General features: G+C 39.3%; 1 protein-coding gene across 1 annotated transcript in view; it reads left to right on the top strand.

Annotated features, from left to right (window-relative positions):
* SERGEF (secretion regulating guanine nucleotide exchange factor) overlaps positions 1-25787 on the top strand; it is a 142735-nt gene that overhangs the window by 70987 nt on the left and 45961 nt on the right. The window contains 1 exon segment of the mRNA XM_015629982.3: positions 8305-8341. Within this exon segment, the coding sequence (XP_015485468.1) occupies positions 8305-8341 (37 nt within the window).

Genomic DNA, 25787 nt, shown 5'->3' with positions numbered 1-25787 from the left:
AAGGATGTTGAAAACCCCCACATGGTAGAAGAGAAGGGTTATGGAGGATGAGCAAAGTCACACCTGACAATGGTGGGGCCAGTTCCCTCTGGCCCTAATGACGTGGCTGCTGTCTGGCCACAGCCACACTACAGCACTTGCCCCCTTTAAAGGAGTATTTTAGGGACACTGTCTGCCTCTTCACAGCATCCTGTTAGAATACCCTGACAGTTCTTTGAGGGTATGAACTTCATAAGAAGTGCTAGTTTTCTTTTGAGTTCTAAAAAAATGCTGGGCTTTGTGCTATTGTGTAATCCTGCAGGCTGTGTGTCAAGTTCACTGCAGTGTGTTTGTTGTGGAAAAGAATTGTAGCGACACATCTTGCAGTAAGAGCACAGTTAGGAGAGAGCTGGGCTCCTGAGAGAGATCAGGGCCCATGATATGTGTGTTTGATTGCTCTCTGATTCTCCCCAGATGCACTGAATATTCCAGAAGATATTCCAAATGCATACAGAATGGTGGACTGTTTTGCCACAAGGAAAGAGATGTGAAACCCAGATTCTGTTGAAAAACTTTAAACTGCAGTTATACATGCACAAAAGGATGCGGTTGTTTAAGTGGAATTCAGTGTTTTGTTGCCAAATAATAGCATGCTGTCATGACTTTTATTCTAAGCCTATAAAATGATTGGTAATGATATATACTTTGACAGAATGTTTGTCTGTAATCATTATTTAACAGAACCATGTCATTAATTTTAGTTAATTTTAGAGTACCAGAAATTAGCACATTCAGATAGACAATGATGACATTTATATGTGATAGTGAACTTCTGTCTTTTTGCTGTTTTCATGTACAATAGAAAGAAAAGACAGATACCAAGTAGTTTTTTTTTTGCATGCTGCAAGCCACAATTCTTGACCTGAAAACATCAGAACAATCTGATCATAAGGATGGGTGTGTTGATGGTACAGACAAATCAGTGTAAAAGGAGGTTTCGAAACTTTGTGTTTCTGTGGCCTTGGTTTCTTTAATTTCTTATGTCAAAATGGTGTTTGTGGCCTCAAATAAAGAGCAAACTAGTTGCAGTCCCCAAAGCAAACCTGAACAGATTGTAAGGTATTCATCTCAGTGCCTCTCATTCAACTTATGAGACAGTGACACTGAGACTGCAAGGAGCTGGGAATTCTGCATGAAACAATCCAAATCAAAGTAATTTTGAGGCAAATGGTGAAGAAGTTCCCTTGGGTAAAATTCTGCATTTTCTGAAGACCCCATTCTTCTAGCACATATCTGGATGTCTGTAATGTTAGTGAGGATTTTGGTCTTGTGGGATTTGCAGTGTTCAGTCATAGGTTTAGGAGTACGTACACATTAACAGGGTTGCTGTGGTGAATGGTTTCTTTATCAGTCAGAAGGGATACTTCAGTCCTAATTTTCACAATATATTGAAGACTGAGTAGGGAGCTCATTACAGGACACAAAGTGAAATTGAATGACCATGACTTGGTTAATTTTAAAAATGATGAAAGGACAGACAAAAATTGTTTTGTGGCTGAGGTCTTGATTACAAAAATGGAAAATTTTGATGGACCAGTGAGGCTGAGAGATATAAAAGTGGAAGAGCTTTATTTTCCTGGAATGAAAGTTGCTAATGCTTTCTGAACCCCAAGGAAGGAAGAGAACTGCCCAAAGAAGGGTACAAGAACTAATTGGAAAATTTTGAGGCAAAAGAGAAAAGCCTGCTGACCTTGCTGACTTGTACAGATTTTTATCACACTTGTTTTGGCTGCATTCGTGTCATTTGACTAAAACCTAATACCACTGAGTGTTCTTACTGAGATCTCAGCATTTGTTGTGTTTTTCTGGAGTCATCTAAAGATGATGTTTTTTTCATAGATGAACACAGATCTTACTCTGTGTTGATGTCCTGAGTCTTTCCCTCCTCAGCTTAAGGCAAAGAGTCCATATTTAATTTTTCTAGTGTGACCTCCCTCCAAGTAGACTTAGGAGGTGCACATGGGTTGTTGTGATGTAAACCTTCCATGAAAATTTTGTCTGCTTTAACAACTACCTTTTCTTTCTTTGTTTTATTTTCATCTCCCATATGTGATCCCTAATGACAGGGTTTTGGGGTTGTGGTGTTTCCTCTCTGGTACTAAAAGATTAGTAGGTTTTTGGTACGCGGTCTTAATTTCATCTGTTTGTGGGGGTTTTGTGCGTGTGGGATTTTTTTTTTTGGTTTGGTTTTTGTTTTGTTTTTTTGTGGGGGTTTTGTTTGTTTGTTTGTTTTTGTTTTTGTTTTGCATTGTAATTAAAAAATGCTTGTGTCTTGGGCAATCACTTGAGACCCAAGGTGCACCAACTGAATCACAGAAGTGCAACTGCACCCTGTTAGCCACAAGAAGGCATTCCAGCGTGGTGCTCAGTCAGAGGAGAACAGAGCAATTTCTCATGTGTGGTTAGTGTCACAGAGAGGGAAGGTGTGCAGAGACATAGACATACGTCATGTATGGCATGGAGGGCGCGAAGGCAAGCTCTTGGTGTTGGCCAGCTGGCTTTTTGGTGACTTTAAGCCAATTGGCAGGGCCGGTTATTGAGTGATGAAAGATGGGACTCTGAAAACAATGGGTGGAGAAGCAAGGGAAACGCTGCATGGAGGAAAAGCGTTTTGCGTCTTGTGCTACAAGTGACGCAGGCTTGGAATTACTTTCAGGCAGGGAGGGCATAGATCATAACTCCGGAAGCTACAGAGAGCTATAAAATCTTCCTTTGAAAGCTTACTGCATCCTGGCAATGTCTTAATGTTTCCTCTCTTCCTCCGTGCTTCCAAAGGTCCGCTTATGTGGCACATTAGCTTTTGATCAGGTGTGTTTTGAGAAGAAATGTTTTCTTCCAGACCTTACTATGTACATTCAATTTAAATTCTATTATGAATTTTCTTGTTGTAGGGAAAAGCAAAACTACATGCAGACTAAAAAGCGAAATCACACAACTACAAAAAAAAAAAATCTGCATTAAGTAGAAAATAAGATTATTTGATGAAAAATGGAAAATATCCTGTGAGCTACACAACACTAGCCCTCTTACTTTTCACCTGGTGCAGCCAACAGCTAGGATCATGTTCTGCATTAAACTGAACTTGGTCTTACGCTCGCCAAGGAATGTGACTAGGTTAGCAAGCTGCTTTCTTATCAATCAGAAGTCAAATGATCCAGAAGAGGAACACAGAGTTCCTAGTAAAGGATCATTGGAAGCAGGACAGCTTTGCTAATTAGATTCCTTTTACTTTATTTTTACACATCAATAGAATTCTGCATACAAATGTAGTTGCACTGAGTGTGTCAAACAGTACAAATTGTTGTTACGATACATTAATCAAGGACGTGGAAGAACAGCGCTGGGAGAGAAGATTCCCCTGTCTTACGTAAGCTTTGATCTGCAGTCTCTTCGGTCACCTCGTCTCCTTCCATTAGGACTTCTGATCTCAGAAGGAGTAAAATTTGCCATCTTCTGGCCCTGGCAATTTCCTTACAGTGAAATTTGTAAAAAAGACATGAGATATCATGGCTAAAGTGCTGGATAAAATTACTTATGTGCCCTCCCTTTCATAGGTTTTCTTCCCTTGCTCCCTACCCTCTCTCTTCCTGAAAAAGAGCTTTGGTACAATGAGGAAGACAGAAACTAGAATCTGTGTGCAACTTATCTTCATTCATCCTAAAAATCTTCTTTGTACATCATGCTCTTATCTCTAAAGTGATGGAAGCCTCCACAGCCTTTGATGTTTTGGGAAATAATTGCACTGAAGGGAATTAACATGCATTTATAGGGTGGTGAAACAAAAATAAATGGCATTGAGGTCTTTTTGTTGTTTTAGCTTAACACCTTGATGTTTGGATGCTTGTGATTTTTCATAGTGCAATCCCTCTTGTGAGTCCAGCTCCCTATGGCTCTTCCTTGCACCCTCTCCTGTACTGTCCCTTCCCCTCTGCTGCAGTGGGAGGTTGACTTTGCCTGCAGTTCTGATTCCATTTTTTCCTGGTGGGTTGCACAACAGATCCTCAGTAAAAGCCCTGGGGTTACAGAAAGAAAAGAAAGAATGGCCTTGTGGTTATGGTATTAGCCTGAAACTTGGATTTTTATACACTTTGTCAGACTTGTTTCGTTATAGTACTCGGAAGTCCCTTAGGGGATGGTTGGCAAAAGGTTTTTTTGTCTCTTAATTACCTTTTGAAATCCAAGGGAGACTGTATGTCTGAATATCCACAGGAGTCTTGTCCTGGATGTGTGTGTTTTCTGTCTGCAAAGGTGAGATCTCTATCCTAGATAGAAAAAGTGGTACTCTGTCTGAACTTTCTTCCCTGATAAATATCTTGTTTAGTAGATAACCTTCTCTTCCTAAAATACTTATTACTAATATACTATATACTAATATATATATACACACAGGTATATATGGAAATGTTTATCTAATATGTAAACATTACTTCTTCATGTAGTGCTTTTTTTCATGTAGGGTAGAAAAATATTTAATCCTAACTGAGATATTTTCTCTATTTTGTATACCCCATTTATTTTACATTCAGACAATTAATTTTTTGTTAGGACTAGCATATATGTAGGCCACAGAAAGGTGTTGGTGTTTTGCCCAGAGCTTGTGGTTGCTGTGCTAAGGTGTTTCCTCACCATCTTTGCAGCTTTTGTTTATGATTATGCTATTTATCATACTATTTATGATTAATAAAATGCTGGTCCCTTGGCTGCTTACACCACACGTGTTAAATCTAGATGGATGGATGGATCTGAACCACAGCCATTGCCAGGTAGAAAACAGCTTGCTAGCACACAACTTAAGGGAAGAAACAAACAATTTATGTATGGTTGAAAGAGCACAGATAATAAGGCAAATAAGTTCTGGGTGAAATGGTCCCTAAGCATTCTTTGCCTGCCTTACAGACATTTGTCACGTTTTTTGAGATCATTTCTATAGAGATCACAATATCCTTCACAACTCTTCTCAAATTTCTCTCCAAACTGAGAACTGTAGTGTGAATTGTTTACTGTGTAGGGGGTCGTGTTTCTTAAGCTCACAGAATGCTTTGCTCAGTAACAGTCTCTCTAATTTGTCATTAAGATTTTCTTTTCAATTAAAACATAATGTAAAATTATTGCCCAATTAGAAAGCATTATTTTGTGTTTATAAGCATCCCTGAATGTACGTACCCACTGGAAGCATGCAGATGTCTGTTGGAATTTAATTTCTCTGCAGCACATTGGGGGTGGGGACAGAAGAGAAGTAGCCAGAAAATTATAGTTGCTGCAGTAAATACCAGGCTTCTCCCAGTGACCTGTACTGACTGCAGAGCTTATTACATCTAATGTAAGCATAAAACATCTGTTCAGCAATGCTGTTCTCTGGCTGGTCTGTATTTGTACCAGCAAATCAATCATTCCTGGCTGATTGTTGTTTGTTGTGGGGAGTCCCGGAGAAAAGAGGGTGCAACATTTTAAATTTATCATAAGAAGGATGTTGTGAAATACCTGCAAGGCTTCAACGTACATTAAACAGTGGCAACCTTGCTTCACCTCTGTGATGTGGTCCCTCCTGAGCTCCAGAGGCATAGGTGTGCAGGCCAGGAGGAATCCTGTGGGTGGATGGTATAGCCTGTAGCAAGGAGCACAGATGATGGACAAGGTGTTCCAAGAAGCTAAATTTAGAGTTCTCTAAGGTTGTTTTTATCTGGGGGTTCCTATAAAGTCAGCCTGTGTTGTCAGGTGGTGACACCCTGCGATAAGGCAGAGGTGTGGTGAACCTTGTGCTCTAAATCTAATCTAAATTCTACTTTGGAGCACAGAACTCCTGCTGGCACATGGTGTGTGCTGTCCTTGCTCTGAGCTGTTGAGGGTGAATCCAGGGCACTGCCTTCAGCAGCTTCTGATTTTACTTGGTTTCAGCTGTTGTTAGCAAAGCTGGCACTTCACCTCACTGGGGCTTTTACTCGCCGAGAAGTGTTTTTGTGCTTTGTATCCCATCACCCCAAGAGCTGCAGCATATTAGCCATCAGTGGCTGCCTTGGGGGCAGCTCCCCAGCACTGGCCAGTCTATATAACACAGCAATTCCTGGCCTGGTTTGACTGATTCCCTCACAGCCTGATAGCTGGCTAGTGGGAGGCTTTGAATGGTGCCCAGATTAACAGCTACATGTGCAAAGCTGTTTGAGATCACCAGCGTTCTTTTATCTGGCTTGCAGGCTCTGTACCTGCTGCTATTGGGTGTAGCAAAAAAATGCTTCTTTGTCAGGGGAGGTCTTTTACAATCTAAATAACACCTTGATTGAGTGGGGCTTTTTCTTTTTTTTTCTTTTTTTTAATGTAGTGTTTCTGGAGTGGGTCCTGGCAGTGTCAGCCACCAGGCTGAGCAGTTCTTTTGTGCCGATGCTTTTGAATCTCTGCCTGTGTCAGTGTATTTCGTAGGGAATTAGCCAAGATTATTTACACCTCAGATAAAATTTATTTATTCTATTAGCAGCAACTTCAGTATATCCAATTTTCAGCACTTGGTGAAGATGAGAATTCTGCTTTTTTGCTAGAAAGCCTTTGCATGTGTTTCCATGTGTGGATCTTGTTTCCATGGTATCAGCTTATGAGCCTGAGAAGCACAGGTGGGAGCATTAGCCAGTAAATAGGCATTAGGAGCCAGCCCTGCTGCTTTTTAGGCTCGGTCTTGTGGTGAGGATAGTGATGTGGGATATGGCAGTGATTTATGTGTTTGAATGGTTGGGACTTGGAGCTTTTCCTGTCTGCAGTATTGTGGAATAAAAGACTCAGTGCAGTCCTGATAGTGCTCTTAAAAAGGCATTGCTTTTCCTGCTTCTTTGTCTTGATTGTTCTGAAGATGAGGACATACTGGAATGTGGTGTGACTTGAATTTTTTTTCCTGCCTTCTTTTCCCAAATGCTTTAATGTGTTGTCTAAGCAGCTTTATTCTAGACTCTTTTTCTTCTTCCTTGCCATTGTTGCGTTGGGATGGCTTTGCACAGATGTTTTCATGTAGCAGTTGTGACACTGGTAAAATGTAAATAGTAGTAATTGTGGTGTTCATTTATAACACGAGAGCTCAAGCTACCCAGTGTGTCAGTCTTGGGTGTCTCTTCACCAGTAAGTGCTGAAGCCCAGGTGAGCTGAGCACAAGGCCTGTTTTATTAGCTTCTATGGGTTTATGTTCTGCAGACATGGAGGTGATTATAGCTGTTTCTCTGGCTGTAAAAGTTAAATTGTTATGAACAATATAAACTTTTGATGGTATGAACTTGTATTTTTTAATATAATTGAGCATATACGCCTGCATTATATTTTTGCCATTGCAAATATACTTTAAGAAGAATGTGCTTATTAATTTTCTTCAGCTCAGTAGTAGGTATAATGGGCAAGTAGTTTCAAGACAGTGAACTGGCTACAGGATTTTGAGGGGATTGGTTTTATTTAAATTAAAAACTTGAGGACACTCAGCAGAGTAATCTTGTGCGAAGACTCTTACCTCAGACAATTATGCTGGCAGTGACCTTGCAAAAGAAATTCTGTGGGAAAGACAAGCCCTTGCAGTAAGGACAGGGGACTGCTCTTGGTGCCCGTGTTACCACCACTGGTGGACAACTTACAAAAACTCAGTACACTAAAGCAACTTAAACATCAGACATGTTCACAGCAGCTACAAAGATGGGTGAAAAATATGTGAACTGTAAGTTTGCTTTGAAAAGAAATATGTAATTGATTTCCATTATTAATGGGCTAACAGAAGGTTTGAGTCCTAGGGTAGTTGTTCTCCATTCCAGGCAAATGACCATAGGGATCATATCATGTCAGGTTTAGCACGCTGAGCCTGTATACTTTGAGCAGTTCCTCAGGGGTCAGCTGGAAAAAAAGTATAGATAAGAGATACAGAGATCCTCATCACCCTTTTGATTCCCAGCTGTCTCTGCATTCATCTGTGTTTGCTGTGTGCCTCTTGTTGGATCCAGTGGGTGTTGTCAAAGGTGTGATGTTTTTGCAGAATTGTGGCCAGTCCATGAAATACATGTCTGTATTTTGAAAAGGAAATAGCTTTTTATTAAAAAAAACAAACAAACATGCACCCCTGGCACCTAAGCCCTTAAGTGAGGCTACAAATGAAATTCCATTTAAGAGTGAGAACACTTCAACCTTCATTTTGCATCCTACAAAGTGTAGTTGTTTGTTTCAGGTTAATTTTTAATTTCCTGTCATAATTGTGACTGTCTTCCTAATGGTAAGCAGGTTCTGATTTAGTCATTCATATTTCTTTTTCAGATCGCATGTGGCTCAGAGCATAATCTGGCAATAGTTGGTAAGTAGCTTTATTTTATAACAAATCCTCTCATAATTTTTTCATTTTTAGTAGCACAAGATGAAAGAAAAACGTGTACATCAAACACACTGAATGATTAAGGGCATTGTGTGCAGCTGAAAGGAGGAAAGTAACATATAGATGTAGAGGAAAGAAGATAAACTGGTGACAGTAAGTGGTGGTGATGAAATTGTGGCCTTGTAGGCCAGCCCCTGTAAGGAGAGAGGGGTTGGTGGATATAACAGGAGAATACATTTGCAAAGTGCTACAGCCTGTTTTAGATTGGAGCCATTGCAACAATCCAGGCTGCAGATTCAGAATAACATCTAAGCTTGACACTGGTCAAAATCTTTGTTTAACAAGGTGGAAATTATTAACATGGAAATTATTGCTGAAAAAAACTTCTGGGCCTTTTGTTGTTTGAAGCTTGGAAAAGCTTCAAAATGCCAGTCAGTGGTAGACAGGTTCTTTAGTGCATTTTAGCATAATGCAGCTGTTGTAATAATGATGGAAGTACTAGGAAGCTAATGTCGGTGGAGAAATTGAATTTTGTGTACTAATTCCAGGAACAATCAGATTCTTGCTTTCATGTGATGAGTTGATAACTGAAGTTTGATACATGATTGCTATTATATATAATTACTTGTTTAGGAACATTTTTAGCTGTAGATTTTTGAGCACTTTATAAAGGAGGCCAGCATAATTATCCCCATTAATAGACAGCGCAAGACAGATGAAGAAAGGAATTCTGTGCTAATGAGAGCTGGAAATGAAACAGCTCTCCATCCACATAGATGGTTTTGGTTGCCATGACTGATGCATTGAGGTGTCAAGTAATGAATTTCCTTAGTTTTCTTAAGTGGGGTTTGACAGAGATAGAGAAAAGTAGCTATTTGGTATTCAACCGTTTTCCATGCTCTAATTTTTTAGGTTTTGTGAAGTGGCCACAAAGGTGGCATTTTCTGTATTTCCATATCTGCTGTAGTATATTTTCTAATTATCCTTCTCCAGTTAAACCTTGTAGTGAACTTGTTAAGTTCTATTAAATTTGTGGCTGGATTTAAGAAAGTATTTTTCCTTTTTGCCTTCTCCCTACTTGTTCAGCATCACATGTCTGTATTAATTGTCAGGCTGGTGCTTCTGAATGTCGACTGAAGAGCAATCTTGTTTCTTGCTGAATTGATGAAGTAAAAATGTACTGCTGGCAGATTCCTTCAGTGTGCATGAAAGCAAAGCACTGAGTTTGAACAACCTTCTCTCTGCTTATGTCCTTTTAAGCTTTCTGCCTTCTAGGCAGAAATCTCTGGGAAAAAATGGGTTGGGGAAAGAAATTCTAGAAGAAAGTTAGAATAAACGAAGAGCTTTGCATATGTAAAGAACACCATATGCCTATCTAAGCTGTGTGCTACGCTCATTGAATTCAATGGGGAAATTATCAGTGCTGGAAGCCAGTCAATTTTATTTTAAGGACAACAGAAATGTGATGTGGCAAATTTTTTGAACTAAAGAACTATGATGCAATTTTCCCTGAATTGAATATTGCATATGCTTTTAAAAGGTTGACTTTTTTGAACATTCTGCGGTTGGATTTCTCTGATCACTGGCCACTCTTGGTTCAAAACTGTCAGCTGTTATAGTCCTTAAAAGATATCACACGGATTTCCATGAATGTCTACTTGATTGTACAATTTTCTAATAACTTACCATTCAAACAGAGTTCATTTATAACAACTGTACCAACCATGTCTTTTTTAATTAGTAAATGCTTGAGTGATTTAGTTTTAAACTGAAATAATTCAAGTTCAGTATGACAAGTAAACTGAAAAGCCTTTAACAGTATAATAGTCAAGTCAGTACTTCTGGTTGTATATACAAGTGTGCTTGTGCTTTGTTTGCTGCATCATCTTTTAAACAGAAACATTTTTAGGATGGAGGGGCTGGATTTACGATTCATTCCACAAATGCTGAAGTAGTGTTCCAGTCATCTTGCTGGTGATATAAGCTGTTTGATTTGTAAGGCTAGCAAGCAGTTAGGTTTTTTCATGTTACTTTATATAGTCTGCATCCATTTGTATGGTTCAGTTATTTGAATTCTCTTTTCTTGGTTTCTTCTACTGAAGTCAGTGCAAAATTTGTCTCTTCACTGTGATAGCACTTACTCCTTTTTCTGTGGCTATATTGGTAGTATTTTAGTTTTCATTTCATCGTGGGGTAAATATTTGATATAAAGGAGAACGAGATGTGGGTTGTCTTGAAATGTACCTGCTTTTCTAAACTTAATGAGTTGAAAGTTGCTGTTAGTACGCAAAAAAGTGTAAACATCTTCGCTCATAGCCCTTGGTGAAAACACATTTTTATCTTCATTTGAGGTTGTACTGTGATACTAATTCTAAAATTTATAAGTCTTGTAATATTTTTTTATGTTGGTATGTCTTTTCATTTAAGAATGAAAGTCCTTGCCTGGTAAGAAAAGACCTTGCGCTTTTCACCTTAATCAAGGATTAATCATCTTAGGAGCCAGTCTATTTTTGTACTGAAATAAATGGGTAGTTATTTAACAAATGTTGTATAACATATCTGAAAAATACCTTGCTACACTGAAAACAGTGTGTGTACTTACTGAGCACCACAAAGGTGGCTTTTCTACCTGAATGTGATAGCTGCAATATTAGTACTGAACTTTGTGATACCGAAACAGGGTCTTTGAATGACTGAAATACATAACAGGAACTAAATCACTGTGACAACGCTGGGCTTTTTCCAGGTTTGGGAGTCTATAGTGTTTTCAACACTGAAAAGGTGAGGTTTGATTCTTACCCTAAAAAGCCTGTGTTTAAAAACAGTATTTATGGAGAAGGCTCTTATCAGTTTCCTACCCACTCTCCAGTAAGACTTTGATGCTCTTTTTCTGTAAAAGAAAATAGTTATCTTTTAAGAGAACATGTAGCTTATACAATGCTGCAACTTAAATAATCAAGCAATATAAACTGTGCAGAGGTAGAGATGCTATTAAATGCAGCAATGCCCTGACTGTGCTGCAGCCACAGGGCACAGGACAGAATGCCGTGAAGACCCTCCAAATGCAAATGTCTTATTTTAGTAAAAATTAAACCATGGGATTTTCTTCAAGCCTCCTGGAGGTAGTTAAAAAAAAAACAACAGAAATAATTAAAAGGATCACAGTTCTATAGTCTGTCTCCCCAAAGCCTTGGTAATGCATTATATCCCTTTTTTGGTCTTGCTTTTAGTAATTTTCTCAACCCATATAAATTAATGAAAATCTTTTAAACAAAAGATACTGGAGGATATTTAGGGAGAAGTGCTTGTTTTAAAAGCTAATTAGTTTCTGTTGAAGTCCAACTTTAAAAGAGCCTTCAAAGAGAAATTTGTTTGTTTGGAAGAGGAAAGATGTAGATCTTGCAAGTTGACATTTTCTGGTGTGGTGTTTTGAAGGGGATAAGTGTTGGGACATGTGGCTACTTCAGATAGTGCAAAAAGCCTTTTCTTGCACTTTCATAGTCAGGACAGTGAATTCTGACTTTTTTTGTTCATTTTCTTGTATGGAGGATTTAAAACATCCTTCAGTGAGACAGTCCCCAAATTCTGACTTGGACACTGCTGTGTAGTGACCCACACCACAGAGGTACTGTCAGTGCAGGTGGTGGTGGTGCAGTGGTGTTCAGAAAGAGAAATTGGGCTTTGTGATTAATGTCATTGTTACTCACTTGACACTTGTCTCTGTCTCGTTTGTCTTTTTCCCTTTTCAGGTTACTTACTCAGCACTGCTTCCCCCCCCCATGATTAATGGTAGTGGAGAGGGCACCGTGTAATTAATGTTAAAACAATAAAAAATGAACCCCAAAGGCCTGTGCTGGCCACCCAACCATAAGTGTGCTTTGCACATGGAAGTACAAGTGGCATATGAGGAGACAAGAAGGATCTGGCTGGTCACGCTGAGTTTCAGTGTGTTAAGTGCAACAGCATTGTCAAGAAATATTTTTAAAATCACTCTTAGCTTTTTGCTAAATCACAGGCCCTTCCAGAAGAGAGTTAGTTTTGTCTCCCATTGCCTTTTTTGTTTTGTGTGAATTAGAACAAACTTCAGGATTTTGTCTTCTGTGGTTTGTGTGCAATCACAGCTGTAACTATCACAACATGTGCATTCACATCTTGCTGAAGCTGCAGTTGGAGAGTAAAAACCAATACTAAATTTAATTTAAGAATAATCTTTGTACAAGAAATTAGGATAAAACGTCCTTCCACTCAAATTGTAGCTCATGCCTCCAGTGGTCTGAATTAAGTATGCAATAGTGTTAAAGGGGTAGTAAAAGCTGTTATTCCACACTCTGTTAAGATTTTCTTTTTATATTCCTGTTCTGGAAGAACATACCAATTATGAGCTGAAAAACAAATATGATCAAAGCTTAGGGAAGTGGCGATATACATCCTAAAATGGTGGTGGTGTTAATGCCATCCCAAACACTTTGGTTACATATTTTTTAATAAGGAAACCAAAGGGTTCCTATGTGTGCGCCACTACCTCTTAATTAGCAGGGTTCCATACTGCTAGTAAAGTTCCACGATTCCAACTGAATTATTGTATAAAGCATCAGTTGAGGAAGGGCTGTAACAGACTATGAAAGATCTGCTCTCTGGCAGAGTGAGCACCAATGGGGAGAGCAGGCTGTGCAGGCTGATGGACGGATCCCTGCGTTATGCTGACAGTATTATTTAGATGTTCACAGCTGCCCTACGAAGCAGCAGATAGAGTCATGTGTCTGACATTCGGTCCCAGGGGACTCAGCAGTCTGTCATGAGGAGAAAAATCATAAATTCTCTCTGTTGCTGTAGTGTTTGGAGGAATCTTCAGAGTTCACAGTGGAGGGCACTGGTGTTCAGCAAGGAACCTGAGTCTGCTAGTCTGTTGCTTTATTTATTATGCATGAAAAATCCCAGTGCAGCCAGGGACTGTATTGTAAAGGTTTCCTGGCAGACCAGCATGGAGTCATGTTGCAGCATGCTGTCTCTTTGCATTGCAGCACTAATCACATTCTCTGCTTATTAAAGGGCACCTGGCAGGACTTCGAGTAACCATCACTGTTGTCATTTTCATGCGGGTTATATGTTGACCTTCTAAATTTATTCTCTGGCAGAGCCATTTCGTGTGTCATTTAGCTCTTAATGTGGCTTTGACTGTTAAAATAGCTCTTCAAAATACAAGCCCCTTTGGTTATATTTGTTGGGAAAAAGCAGCCTCATACATATATCAGATCACCTGTCTGAGTGCTTTGGACATAGCTGGATATAGATTTGACATCACAGTTTTCCTGTCATGGTTCGATACAGTGAGTTGTTCAAATATCTTTTCACTTTGTGTTTCTTTTTAAAATATTGTTGGTGCTCCTGGCAAACTAATTGTTCCTCTGGTAACATGGAAACTGAAATTGAATTTCAAATTTCAGAAATCTGATTATTTTGTTATTTTCAGCAGGTTATACTCCCAAAATCTCTTCCTCTGATCTCTTAGTGTTTCTTTCCCAAGGATTAATGCAAAGCCAAGTTGCAAACTATCTCACGTATTAGTGGATGTAAGGTGATGAGAAGAGAAATGAGGAAATGCTAATTTAAGCATTTGGAAAAGCCTTCTGACAGGGCTAAAAATGGCTTTGTATCAACTGCATTGTCTGAAGTCAGTGTCTGCTGGCTATAGGAAAGAATGGATATTTTGCTGTGAAAAGCTAATTAGATGCACAAGAGAAAATGGGATTGCATTGACTTCCTAAAAAGAAAATCTAGAGTTTAAGATCTGACCAAACTGCATCTTCTGTTACTGAAATTAAGTCCTGGTTTTACAGCTACCTTCTCTTGTAGGCTTTGTCACTGTATTGATGCATATTTTGGGTGACTTAACTCTCTGGAATGCTGTGTTCAGCTTCTTCTTTTATCTGTCCAGCTTGTCAATTTAGATTGTGAAATCTTTGGAATAAAAACTACCCCTTAGTGGATTTTAGAAATGCCTAGAGTAGAAGGACCTGACAATTTTTTGGTTTTGTTTTTTTTTTTTTAGTATTTCATTGGAACTAATAATAGTTGCAATCACTTCCCTTCCCCTCAGAGAGGCAATTTTAAAATATAATTAGTCTTGGTGTATGTGTCTCTATCTTAATTTATATAATTTAGCGTATAAACAGGTAATAATGCAGTGCTTGTCATACTGTTTGCAGTGTGGTTTCCTGCTGTTACCAGATGCAGAGCTGCTCAGGCAGGCCCTGATGATTAAAGCTGTTACTTTTTTTCTATACAAAAAGCTCATGGTTCTTGTAAAAATTTTCCCTGAACTTTACATGTCGCTGTGGTGTCAGCTTAGTGTTTGTCTAGAGTTGAGTTCCTGTGCGCTGTCAGTGTGTTTTCTGCGAGACACTGCATCACATCCACAGTGATACATCTGCTGCATCAAGAACCCTCCCAAAGATGGGGAAGAGGCAAGCGAGCAATATTAACCTCTGGTGACAGCTAAGCCCATCCAGCTGGAGCTGTGAGTGGCAGCTAGAAGAGATAATTGTCATAGGAAGACCACAAACAACTAGCAAATGCTACCACGCAATTTTTGTTTGAAGCTGAATGAGTAGGGAGCCCTTCCTTGCAGGTATTTGTGGAAAGGAAAAGTCCTTCCACCTGGTTTCAGAAAATCACAGAGGATGAGAACACTCTTTTAAGAGTGGGAGCTGCAGTACAGGTGCCTGCTGTCCTTTGGCAGAAGGTTCACTGGATGGATACTGAGTATTTAGAAAACAAATTAGACTTTATCATATTTGTTTACCCGCAGGCTCTAAGCAGAGCAATTACTTTGAAGTAGAAGAAAAATACATCCCATGCATTATAAGGCATATTTATCTGAATTTTCAAGGAAGCAAACAAGAATCACAAAAATAGGTACCCTGGGTCACCAGAGAGAGAGTAAGTGTTTGGTGGCTATAAAATGAAAGAAAAGGAAGCACAAATGTGCTTCAGGGAGTCATCTAGAGCATTTGGGAGAGACAGTCACCCAGGTAAAAGCACAAGGCCAGCAAAGCAGCTCAAAGCGCTTGGAATTGCAACGAATTAAGGCTTTGGTGCCCTTCTGCTGAGTAGCTCTGTAGTGACCTGTGCTGGTAATTCTGGTTTCTGCAGCCTCAACACTTTACCTTCTAAGTGTATCGCTGAGGAGGAATTTTGTAGCTAAATGGCTGGCTGGTGGGAGAGCAAGGTTGTTTATATTTAGAAGGCTGGTGTGAGGAGTGCCCTGACTGTGCTGTGAGATCTGTGGCTCTCCAGGAAGGAATATTTTGCTACCTTGTGTTGACACCCCCATGTCTTTGTGTAGTCACTATCCAGATCTTTCATGGAGCATTAAGAAATTTTCTCTCAGCACATGGGTAGATATTTGTGACCAGCTTAGTTTGTTGTATGCTCTGAGTGAATAATCTTTGAAGCTTTTACCTTTTGATATTTTTTATGTGTGTGTGTGTTTTAATAGCACCATCTTACATACTCTTGGTAGCTTTCTGCATAATAAAAAGATTGAAGTAGGGATTTTCAGAGATGGGCTTGAGTGTGAGTTGGGTTTTTTTCACAAATGCACATTTAGAAGTCGTCTTTTCTGCCCAGTTTTTGGATTTTAAGCATGTTTTGGTCATATGGTTCTAATGTTATCTTTCAGTTATAAAGGTCAGGAAAATCTTTCAGGAACCAAAGCTGAAGGCAGGGATGCTGACAGTGACATGAGTCTGAGAGATGATGTTGTAAGGATATATGGGAAACATTGCCAGGCTGGCGGTGAAACAGGCACACTTCTGGGCCAACACTGCTCTGTTTAGCTGTAACTGCATAGGACTAAATGAACACATCAAAGCAGGCTTCCTGAAGCTTTTGTAATCCAAGGTGGGGTGGGGAATTGTTTCTATACCTTTCCATATGAGCAGATCCTCTTTTCCCACTTTAGGATTTAGGACTTGGACTTTGAAGGTGGTTGAAATTGCAGTGGAGAAAATCTTGAGGTATTATCTGGCAGGCAAGATTATTTTAGTACTACTAATAAAGAAGCAACTGTTCAAGCTTTCAAGCCTAGAACAATCTTTCAGGGTAAAAATAAAGAATTTTACTAAAATCATTGGCTTTAGAGAGATAAGTATTTAAGAAAATAGTAGGGGGAAAAAATCAAATGAAAAGAGATTAAAAGTTAGCATATTTATAAAAATTACCCTTTACTTGTCCTTGCTTTTTGAACTTGTTTCACTCAAGTGCTTTTTTATAGAAGGTAGGTGACAAAGTAATTAAAATTAAAAATGCTTTTGAGACTCATTTCACTATTGTGCTTTTCCTGTACTTTTTTTTGGAGTCTCCGAGGAGCAACCAGGCTAAACTGGGACTTTTATTATTTCTGAGAAATGTCTTCACGTGATTTTATTTTTAGATTGTTGGGCTTATTTGAACTGTGAGAAAGTGTGAAGGACTGAACAGGATTTTAAGAGGTATTTAGCATAGAACATATTTAACGTTTATTGTGGAGCAGTGAGAAGGATTAATATATTCCTGGTGAACAAGTAAATCACACAAGGACTCATGTCAAGCATGTTATACTTGTTAATGGTGGGGCTTCAAACATAACTGTGGTTAGCAGGAAGCTGAATGAAGTGAGAGACTATTGCCACATGTACAGGTCTTGGTGCCCATCAGTCTTTAAGGAGCCAAATGCCTCTATTACCCGAGTGTTTGACAGTTCTGAACTTGCTAGGATGGCAGCACATCTGTCAGTGTTCTCAAAACCAAAGAAGACCGACCACCATCACCAGTAATAACACACATGAATTGTAATAATTTTAAAACCAGTATGCTGAGGCCTTCCTGGGAGATTTTTCAGATGAGATAGTTATGTTTCCCCTAGCTTAGTTCTGGCATACATCCTCCTCCCCTCTACAACTCTAATGGAATCTTTATTTTGAGAAGATAATATAGGATGTATTGATCCTGGTATAAACTTCGTTTGTATTTATTCTAGCCGTGATTTACTAAATTAAATGTTGTCTAGGAGGACCTTCACATGATGCCAGGATGCTCTATCTTCCTTTTTTCAGATTTAGCATCTTATGATATCCCTGCTCTGTAGCCTTGTATTGGAACAAATTACTAGATTACTGGGAAGTGATTGTGGTGGGAAGCACCAGCCCAAGACTGTAGGTGGAAGAGATGAAGCTTCCAAATGAGCCCATAATGAACATGAAATCCAGTTTTAACTCTGCTCTTATTCACAGGCCACAGTTATTTGTTTTTTATGTGGGTTGTTCAGTGAGTGTGAGGTTATAGCCAGGGAGCCTGGCCACCATATTTGCTCTTTTGTGCATCATTTTTTGAAATGCCTTCAGGCAGCTCAGGGGATGATGTACCACAATGAAATTTCCAGTGCTTATCCTATCTGTGAGAATGACCTCCAGTGTCCTTTATGGTACGCCCTTTGGCCTTTCCAGCCCCTGTTCCTCTGAGGAATTTAGTGAAGATGTTGCATGTTCTCAGTCTGTTATGTGACCTGCAGTGCTAGTGATTCAAAACCCTATAAGCTGTTCACAGATCTCCTGTTATTCACCTTCTAAAAGAGAATCAGGCTGTTCTGAATGCCCCAGAGTTCCACTGCCCATAACACATTCTGTAATGCCAGACACAGTGCTTTTCTGATGAGTGAAGGATGTATATAGTTAGAAGATTTCAGTTTCCATTTTTCTCAGTAGGAAAGAGTTTCTGTCAGTTAAGACTTTTGAGTAGAAAGGATTCTGAACTTAATGAGTTTTCTTTTTTTTTCTTTGTGGATGATGCTTAGAACAACAATTCAGTTAAATATGAGAAAATTATTTTATCAGGATACATCATTAATCATCTCCCCTTCCCCTTCTTTAGGCATTTTAATATTAATTAAAAAAAATAATTAATCTGCCATGACCTTGGTGATAAATCTGAGTTGCCAAGAGATTGAACAAGTCAGCAGCTGCTTTGCTGTGAATGTCTGATATTAAACTGGAGGTTGGCTTCCCTTTGCCTTTGGTTTTCAGTGACACCAGATGCTATCTTGCTGAGTTGAGACATCTCAGAAAATGGGCAGGATGACAAGCAACACAAATCATATAATTCTGAGTAGGAAGCTCACTTGCCTTGAAAGATAGTTTGCTTTGGCTTTCAAACTTCCTATTTTTTCCTCCTGAACTGTTTCCTCCCATGTGCTTTTTCTTGTAGTTTATTTTTTTTTGTGTTATGAACATTTCACTGTCTTTTAAAATTGAATGAGATGGAAGGTGTATCTCTTAAAGGCCTGCAACATGTTGTACTTCTAAATGAGTACTTGGTGTGTGATGTAGTAGTGGTGAAAGATGTATGCTCAAGGGGTAAGAACTTTTTTCCAGTGTAGCTGCTGAATTTTGTTCTATTAACAGAATCTTGGTAGCTGTTACATTTTTCAAGATGTGTATTTTTTGTGATATTGATTTAATAAATGCTTGCTTGCATCTCCTGTAAAACAAATTGTCCCCTAGTTTTGATAGGAATAATTCATAATTTGTTACTGTTCCCTGCTGATAGTAGATCCAATCTGTGACCTTTACTTCAAGGGAAGCTCTATTACTGAGGCCTCCAAAAGGGATTATTTCAGAAATACCAGTTGCATATGAGTTCATCATGTAAATGTATGCTTCACATTGAGCATGCAGGATAATGTGTGATGTATGACAAATCTGTAGCACTCACTGGTTCTCTATGATGCAGACCCAGTGCATGGATGATTCTGGCCTTTTCTGAGAAGCAGATGTTTGCTTAGGCAAGAAAAGTATTTATTGTTGTGTTACTTCTCTACAGAGGAGGGGAAGATGGTCACTAGTGTCTGTGCTGTACTGTGAGTTGTTGGACCTACCATCTGATTTGTGGTCACTGAACATGACTTTAGTCTCCTTAATTATGGGACTTGGTGAATATCAAAAGGTTTCATACTGGAGGCAGATTTTAGGTACATTTATTTAAGCTGGAGTCTTCCTTTAGTCCCAGTAGTCCAGTTCTGTTCTCCCATAGAGAAATGCCAGGCAGGAAGCAGCCAGCTGCAACTCTCCCTGTGCCAGACTGGAAAATGGAGACAGGATCAGGTTAGTTTGTGCTGCTTTTTTCCGTGCATCTGGCCAGCCATAACCTTAAAGCTCACATGAACTTTTTCCTGTGGACCTAAAAGAGAAAAAATGTTACAAGTGTAAGGATTTGATATCCTTGTTGTTCTGAGACCACACACCCTATTTTTAAGTTGTTTTATGTTTTTTTTTTTTCTGGCCCTGAGACTCATCTTGCCACCTACCAATGAAAGGAGGCAGAAATCTAAATGTATTCTGCTTACATCTAAACCATGTGTTGCCTGCCATTTATAGCAGGAGTAGCGTGATGGTTTGCTGTCACTTAGATGTCACTCAGATTCCTTCAGTCTCACTACTACACTGTTGATCAAGTTAACTGCAAGGCAAGATCCATCCTAGGTAAATTCTGGGTACCCTAAAATAAAAAAGCCTGAATGCCATTGTATAACTCTGTAGGTTTGTTGAGTAAAAAAGCAGGCACTTTAATTTTTTTAAGCACTGTAGTAAAGAAATCTTGTTCTGTTGACAAGTTCAGCATGTGTCTTGTGCAATACTTCTCTGTCTGCATGGATCCTCCTCCTTCTCCCATCTGCCACCTTCTCACTCTGAGGAAAGGAAACTCCATTCTGTCAAAGCAAAGTGCCAGTGAAAAATGGGGAAGACTTTTAAGAGTAGCTTTTGGATGAGACCATTCACTAAAATCAAAACAAAAATAACCACAGCTCACTCTTGTTTTGCCATGTATTTAGCAAAAGGTTAAGGCTGACAGGTAGTAAGATAGAGCCCCTCAAGTGAAGGCTGTGCAGTTCAAAAAGGCAGAATCACTTACTTCTGCCTGTGATCAGTGCTCCATGGCAACATGTGCTTTGCAAGGAAAATAGCATAAATACCTATTAAGCAAAGAGATTCCCTGGCAAGTGAATTAAATGCCAGAAATCGAATGAGAGTGGGGTTGGTGGTTTTTTTTTCTCTCAGGGTAATTAGGGTAGCTACCAGTGAAGTATCATAATTGTAATGGATGCTCTCTGAGTCTTCTGAAGTACGAAGTGTACCTCATTTTGAAATATCCTGCTTCAGAGACTGTGCATTTCTGTATTTCCCGGTTATTAGTCTTATGCTTTGTGAAGCTAATGCTTACTAACTTTGAGGATTGTTGCCCTCTGCAAAGGTTTTGTGGTTGCTTCTGCCTGATGCTGACTTGCAAATTCAGTGTGAGCAGTTAAAGCCTTAAGAACGATAAACTTCTATTATTACAGGGACTTTGTGCATTCATTTAAGTCCCCAGGGCTGGAGCTTAGTCTTGGTAATTGTCTTGGCTGGAAGCGAACGTCCTGAGTTTCACCCTTAAGTCTGCAGCTGGTGATCTCTGCCCGGGAGAGTTAAGGATTAGAGAACTCCAGGACTGTTTTTGATAGTTTGGCTTGATGTGCAGTCACCTACAAAATAATGGTAGTAAATGTGCTTATGCTTTCTTTATAGCTGGAATTTCATTGGCTATTTGACGCAAGGGCAGCAGAAATCAACAGGACTTTGTCTGCTGGAGGTGCTGAGCCTTCAGGCTCCACAGATCAGAGTGCTGAATATCCAGGGGAACTAAAACCATGAGGTTCTGCTTGAGTCACCATGCTTCACTCTCTGCTGCTTTGAGCATTTCAGATTACGCTCATCACACGTTTGTTGGGGTTCATGTGGCCATGAATTAGATGGTTTTCATTTCCTCTGTTAACAGGGTTTTCTAAATCCTCATTCCTTGGCTGTCTGCAAGCATGCTTTACTGTTCAGTGAAAAGTCTTAGGATATGTGCTTCTCTCCTCAACTCTAAAGTGTAAGCAAAAATTCTAAGTCAGAATTTCATGATCTCCTTGCAAAAGTGTAGGATGGTAAGAAAGAGATTGTATAGGTGAGAACTGTGTAGATACAACTTGTCTGAAGTCCAGCTTCTCTGTTTTATCCTGGGGAATGACTGTACTGACTCCACAAAGGCACAAAGCAAGTATTTTGTCCTGTGAAGAGGTGATATCCAGTCTGTTATACAGCAATGTATATAATAGTCTACTCACTGCATTAGTGTTGGCTAGAAAAATTAAACTTGAAGTCGGGCTTGAATCATGTTTTAAGTTGTTAAACCCCTGGCCAAGACAGTAAAATGTTGATGATGCTGCAGTACTGCAAAGCTGTAACTTGGTGAATAAGTGCCTTCTATAGTAAAAAACACCTCTGTACATGGTCATGAAAGGCATTTTGAGACATAGAAGTTTAAAAAATTAGTTTTATTCCCTTAATTTAAGCAAACAAATGTTAAGCAGAAATTGCTTCCATCTAATTACATTTTCCAGGCTCAACTTGTGGCCAATTTAATAGTACATTCTCTATCCCTAAGTATAGAGAAACTATGCTGAAGGAAATTAAAACCATGTGATACTTTAGTATACAGTGGGAAAGTCAAGTTTGTATTGCATGGTGCAATGATCCATCTGTCTTGGCATTTTAATAATTATTTATGTTTTTTAAAAGCTGTTTCATGGCTTGAACAGCATGGAGTTCAGCTGTTAGGTTGTCCCTAGAAAGCACAATATCCAAGAAGCCCCCATGGAACTGTGACAAGTATATTTCCCTGGAAATGAACTTTACTCCCTTCTAGTCTAGTCAGCTGCCATCAATTTATAAATGTATATGTTAGTTTATTACTGATCTCTTTCAGAGGTAGTGAACCTGCCTCATCTTTCTGCTCTGGAATGTTTCTGGTGCACATTTCCCTGGTAAATGAGATATATGACACTGGTGTGGAATTTGGGTGATTTCAGCCAAGATTTTTAGAATTATTTTAAGATTAGTAATTTTTTTGTGCATCCATGTCTTTTGGGCACCCAACTTCTTAAGTTTAAGGCAGGCTGAATTTCATCACAGTGGGTGATAATCAGGCTCATTATGGTGTCTCAGATTGATCAGTCTTTGAGTATTCCTTTTCCAAGTTTCACTGTTTTCATATTCTGGTGGTACAGGATGATTATATGGTAGTACTCCTCAATTGCTTCCTGCTTTCCATCCAGATTGCAGCCCCTTCATTCTAGACTTGTAAATTCTCATGTCAGAACCAGGCAGACAAAGGTGTTTAATACTTCAACCCTCAGAGGAAGCAACTGGATAAGTTTGTACATACATATGATGTATCGACTTGGGTTTGTTGACCATTTACATACAGACTGATATGTCTCAAAGATGTGAAAACACATGTACAGGAATGACATCTAAAAGTTATTCCTCTCTTTTTCATTCATGTTCCAGGACTACAGTGCAATAAGCTTTTTTTTTTCTCTCCATATTACAATATTTTAAAATATTAATAGTTAAATTAAAATTATGTTAAATCCCCTTTCCCTAGAAGGCTAGGCTGCTAGTCTAGCATATAATAGAAAGTATTTTTAAGTATTTCTGGTCTGGTTCTGAGATTCTCCCAATTTCTATCCATTTTAAAAAGGGGATTAAATAGTTTTTGGTTGTCTCACTCCCTTTTACTTTTTTATGAAGAATCTGAGGGATGCTTAAAATAAGAGAGATTCTCAAGGCCATTTTTAATGTGGGGTTCCAAGAGAACTGCTAAGTAACTTCAGCCTTCCTGTTCTCTAATATCTGCACTACTTATCCATTCTGCTTACTGAATAGTAAGCTTAATTTGATGATCTTCCAAGTTTTGTCAGTGTGATTCAGTGTTAAAAAGTTCAGGTGCATTATTCTGCATATTTTGGACGGGCAAAGTGGCAGAGAAGTGACAGGGAAGTTGATACAGCTGTTTGCATGGAATCACTCTGTGACAGATAAGTTGCAGTAAGACAGATCACTCCTGAATAGAAGGGGAACAGATTACTCTGCAGGGCACAAGGAACAATCTAAGATTCTGATATATGCCTTTTCAGAAGGTATAAGATGGCCCAATTAATAATTTCAGCAAACGTACAGCTGAGTCTTTCATCTGAGTGTTAAGCAGTTAGAATCTCTTAATATTTTTGTGAGGGTAGTAGTAATCAGTCATTCCTTTATAACTCATCCAGTCTGACCCTTGTGAATTTTGTGTCTTCAGTATCCTTATTTGTGTTCTCCCAAGCCTCCTTTAATATTAATATTTACTGAATGCCTTCTTAAAGCTCAGCATCTCTTGCTCTTCAGGATATGTGCTTTCTCTTCCATCTTAGACTGGCACTTTGCTGTGTTACGGTTTTGGTAAAACAAAGTCATCTTAAGGGTACTCTCAGCTTTTGTGTCATGCATTGGTGCTGTTCTTCATGGCAATCAAACAACTCTTCAATGTTGTTCAATGGAACAACTCTGCCTTGTGCAGGTCAGTGCTCAACAGAAAGGGGATGGAGTCTGTAATAATTCCGAGCAGTGAATGTTCCCTCAGAGCAGCGCAAGCTGCATTGCACGAAAGGAGCAGTCGTCTGTAAATAAGTGAAAGGCTCCAGTATGTGCAGAGCCTCTGCCTTCCTCAGTGGGTTGGTTCACAACAGCTGCAACAAAGAAGGGGAAAAAGATTTGTACAAAGCACAGGAAGTGCTTCAGCTTCCTCATAAACAAGCAAGGCATTTCTCCTTTGAGAATGTTCCTGCCGTATTTGCTGTGCCTTCTATCTTTATCAAAGCAGGTTGAAACAGGCATCATAAAGAATGACCAAGAAGAGGGAAATGTACTAGCTTTGAGTCTAAACCTGTAAAAACTTTGTGTAAATGTGATAGTTGAAAACACTTTATTCAGAGAGAAATGGGATGCATAATTTGGGTAGAGAAATGGGATGCATAATTTCCAAGAGTCAGGTACTTTGTATACAAATAGCCAGTGCATTTTATAATCCCGAGAATGAGGAACATTCACATGAGGACTTAGGTAGACAGTGCATGCAAATCTTGGTTATTCTCCATAAAGCTCTTAAAATTCATTCTTACATAGCCTCTTGCTTCTGGGGCAGTTGTACCCAAGTATAATTAACAAAGGAGTGACAGAGACTGAACCAAAAGTCTAGTATCTTAAAGGACTTCTTATCTTAAACCAAGGCTCTCTTTGAACTCTGAATACAGAATAACTATGTCTCCATGATGATCTCACTTATTTCTGACCCATTTTAGAAATATGTCTTCTCTTCCAATGCAATTTAAGTGTACAATGATGAAACTAAAAGGAACATCCTCTCAGAAGTGACTGAAAAAAGGATTCAGCGGCAAGTTTTTATTTAATCATACATGGTATACTGTAGTCCAAGTGCCACTTTTGGGGTTATCCTGGGATGTATCAATATCCAGAAAAAGAAGGTAGTTTCATATTTAGTTTTTTTATTTATCGTCTCAGTTTAAATTTGAGCCTGAGTGCAGACCTTGCACTGGGTTTGCCCTGTGCACAGAGGGCACAGCCCTGAGGGCTGCCATCACTGCCTAGTTGGGAGAATCTCCCCTCCACAGTCGACAGCTGTATCTGTGTTTGGGCTCTTTGCACACCAGACAGGGATCCCATTTGAAAGGTCAATGGCCACTGCCATGGTGCAATGCCTCATTCCATCATTAAAGGTATCTGCGAGTGTGTAGATCAACTTAAACCGTGTCTGATGCTTTTCTGCTTAGCAGCATCTGATTTTGGTATTTTAGATGTTTATCCAAAGGCCTCCAGAGATGCCTTTCATGGTTGGATGCAGATAATTGAAAGTTGGCAGTTTTCCTGCTCCTGAATGTCAGGTAGCCTTTCAGTGAACCTGGTTCTTTCAGAGGTAGCTGTTCCCTGTGGCACAGTGGTGGAAGCTGTAGCTCAGAAATGATTTGGAGATTTCGGTGGTGCTGATGGGTCTTTACAACAATGCTAAGTTTTTAAGAAACCTGGCTTGCAGCCCCAAGAGGCAGGACTGACCTTGGGTTGCCCAAGGTTTGACTACATGGGTAATTAATGATAGAGAAAATTTGACAAATATCTGACTAATGCACAGGGATTCACCTAATGAAAATAACACCACCTCTTTCCCAAATAGCTCCCTTGCAACATTTAGTTGTGTAGCAACTACTGCTGTTTTGTGAATGAAGCAAGTGGTTTCCACAGCAGTGTTTGTGCACACTCCCCACCCCTCATTTGGCTCACAAAATTAGAATTACATTTTAGTGGTTTTTAGACAATATAAGCAAAAGTACACACGGTATAGGCAATACACACACACAGGTAATACTGCTGCTACATTAGATGAAATGTAATTTCTCATTCTTGCACAAGGCTCCTTTTCTGTGAACTTAAAGTATCCTGTAAATGTGGGGGTTTGCCAAGAAGTGGCCAAAAGCTGGAGA

Source organism: Parus major, chromosome 5 (genome assembly GCF_001522545.3).
Source record: "Parus major isolate Abel chromosome 5, Parus_major1.1, whole genome shotgun sequence".
Classification (NCBI taxonomy): Eukaryota; Metazoa; Chordata; class Aves; order Passeriformes; family Paridae; genus Parus; species Parus major.
The sequence above is the reverse complement of the archived record's forward strand: the minus strand, read 5'-3'. Positions and strand labels throughout refer to the sequence as shown.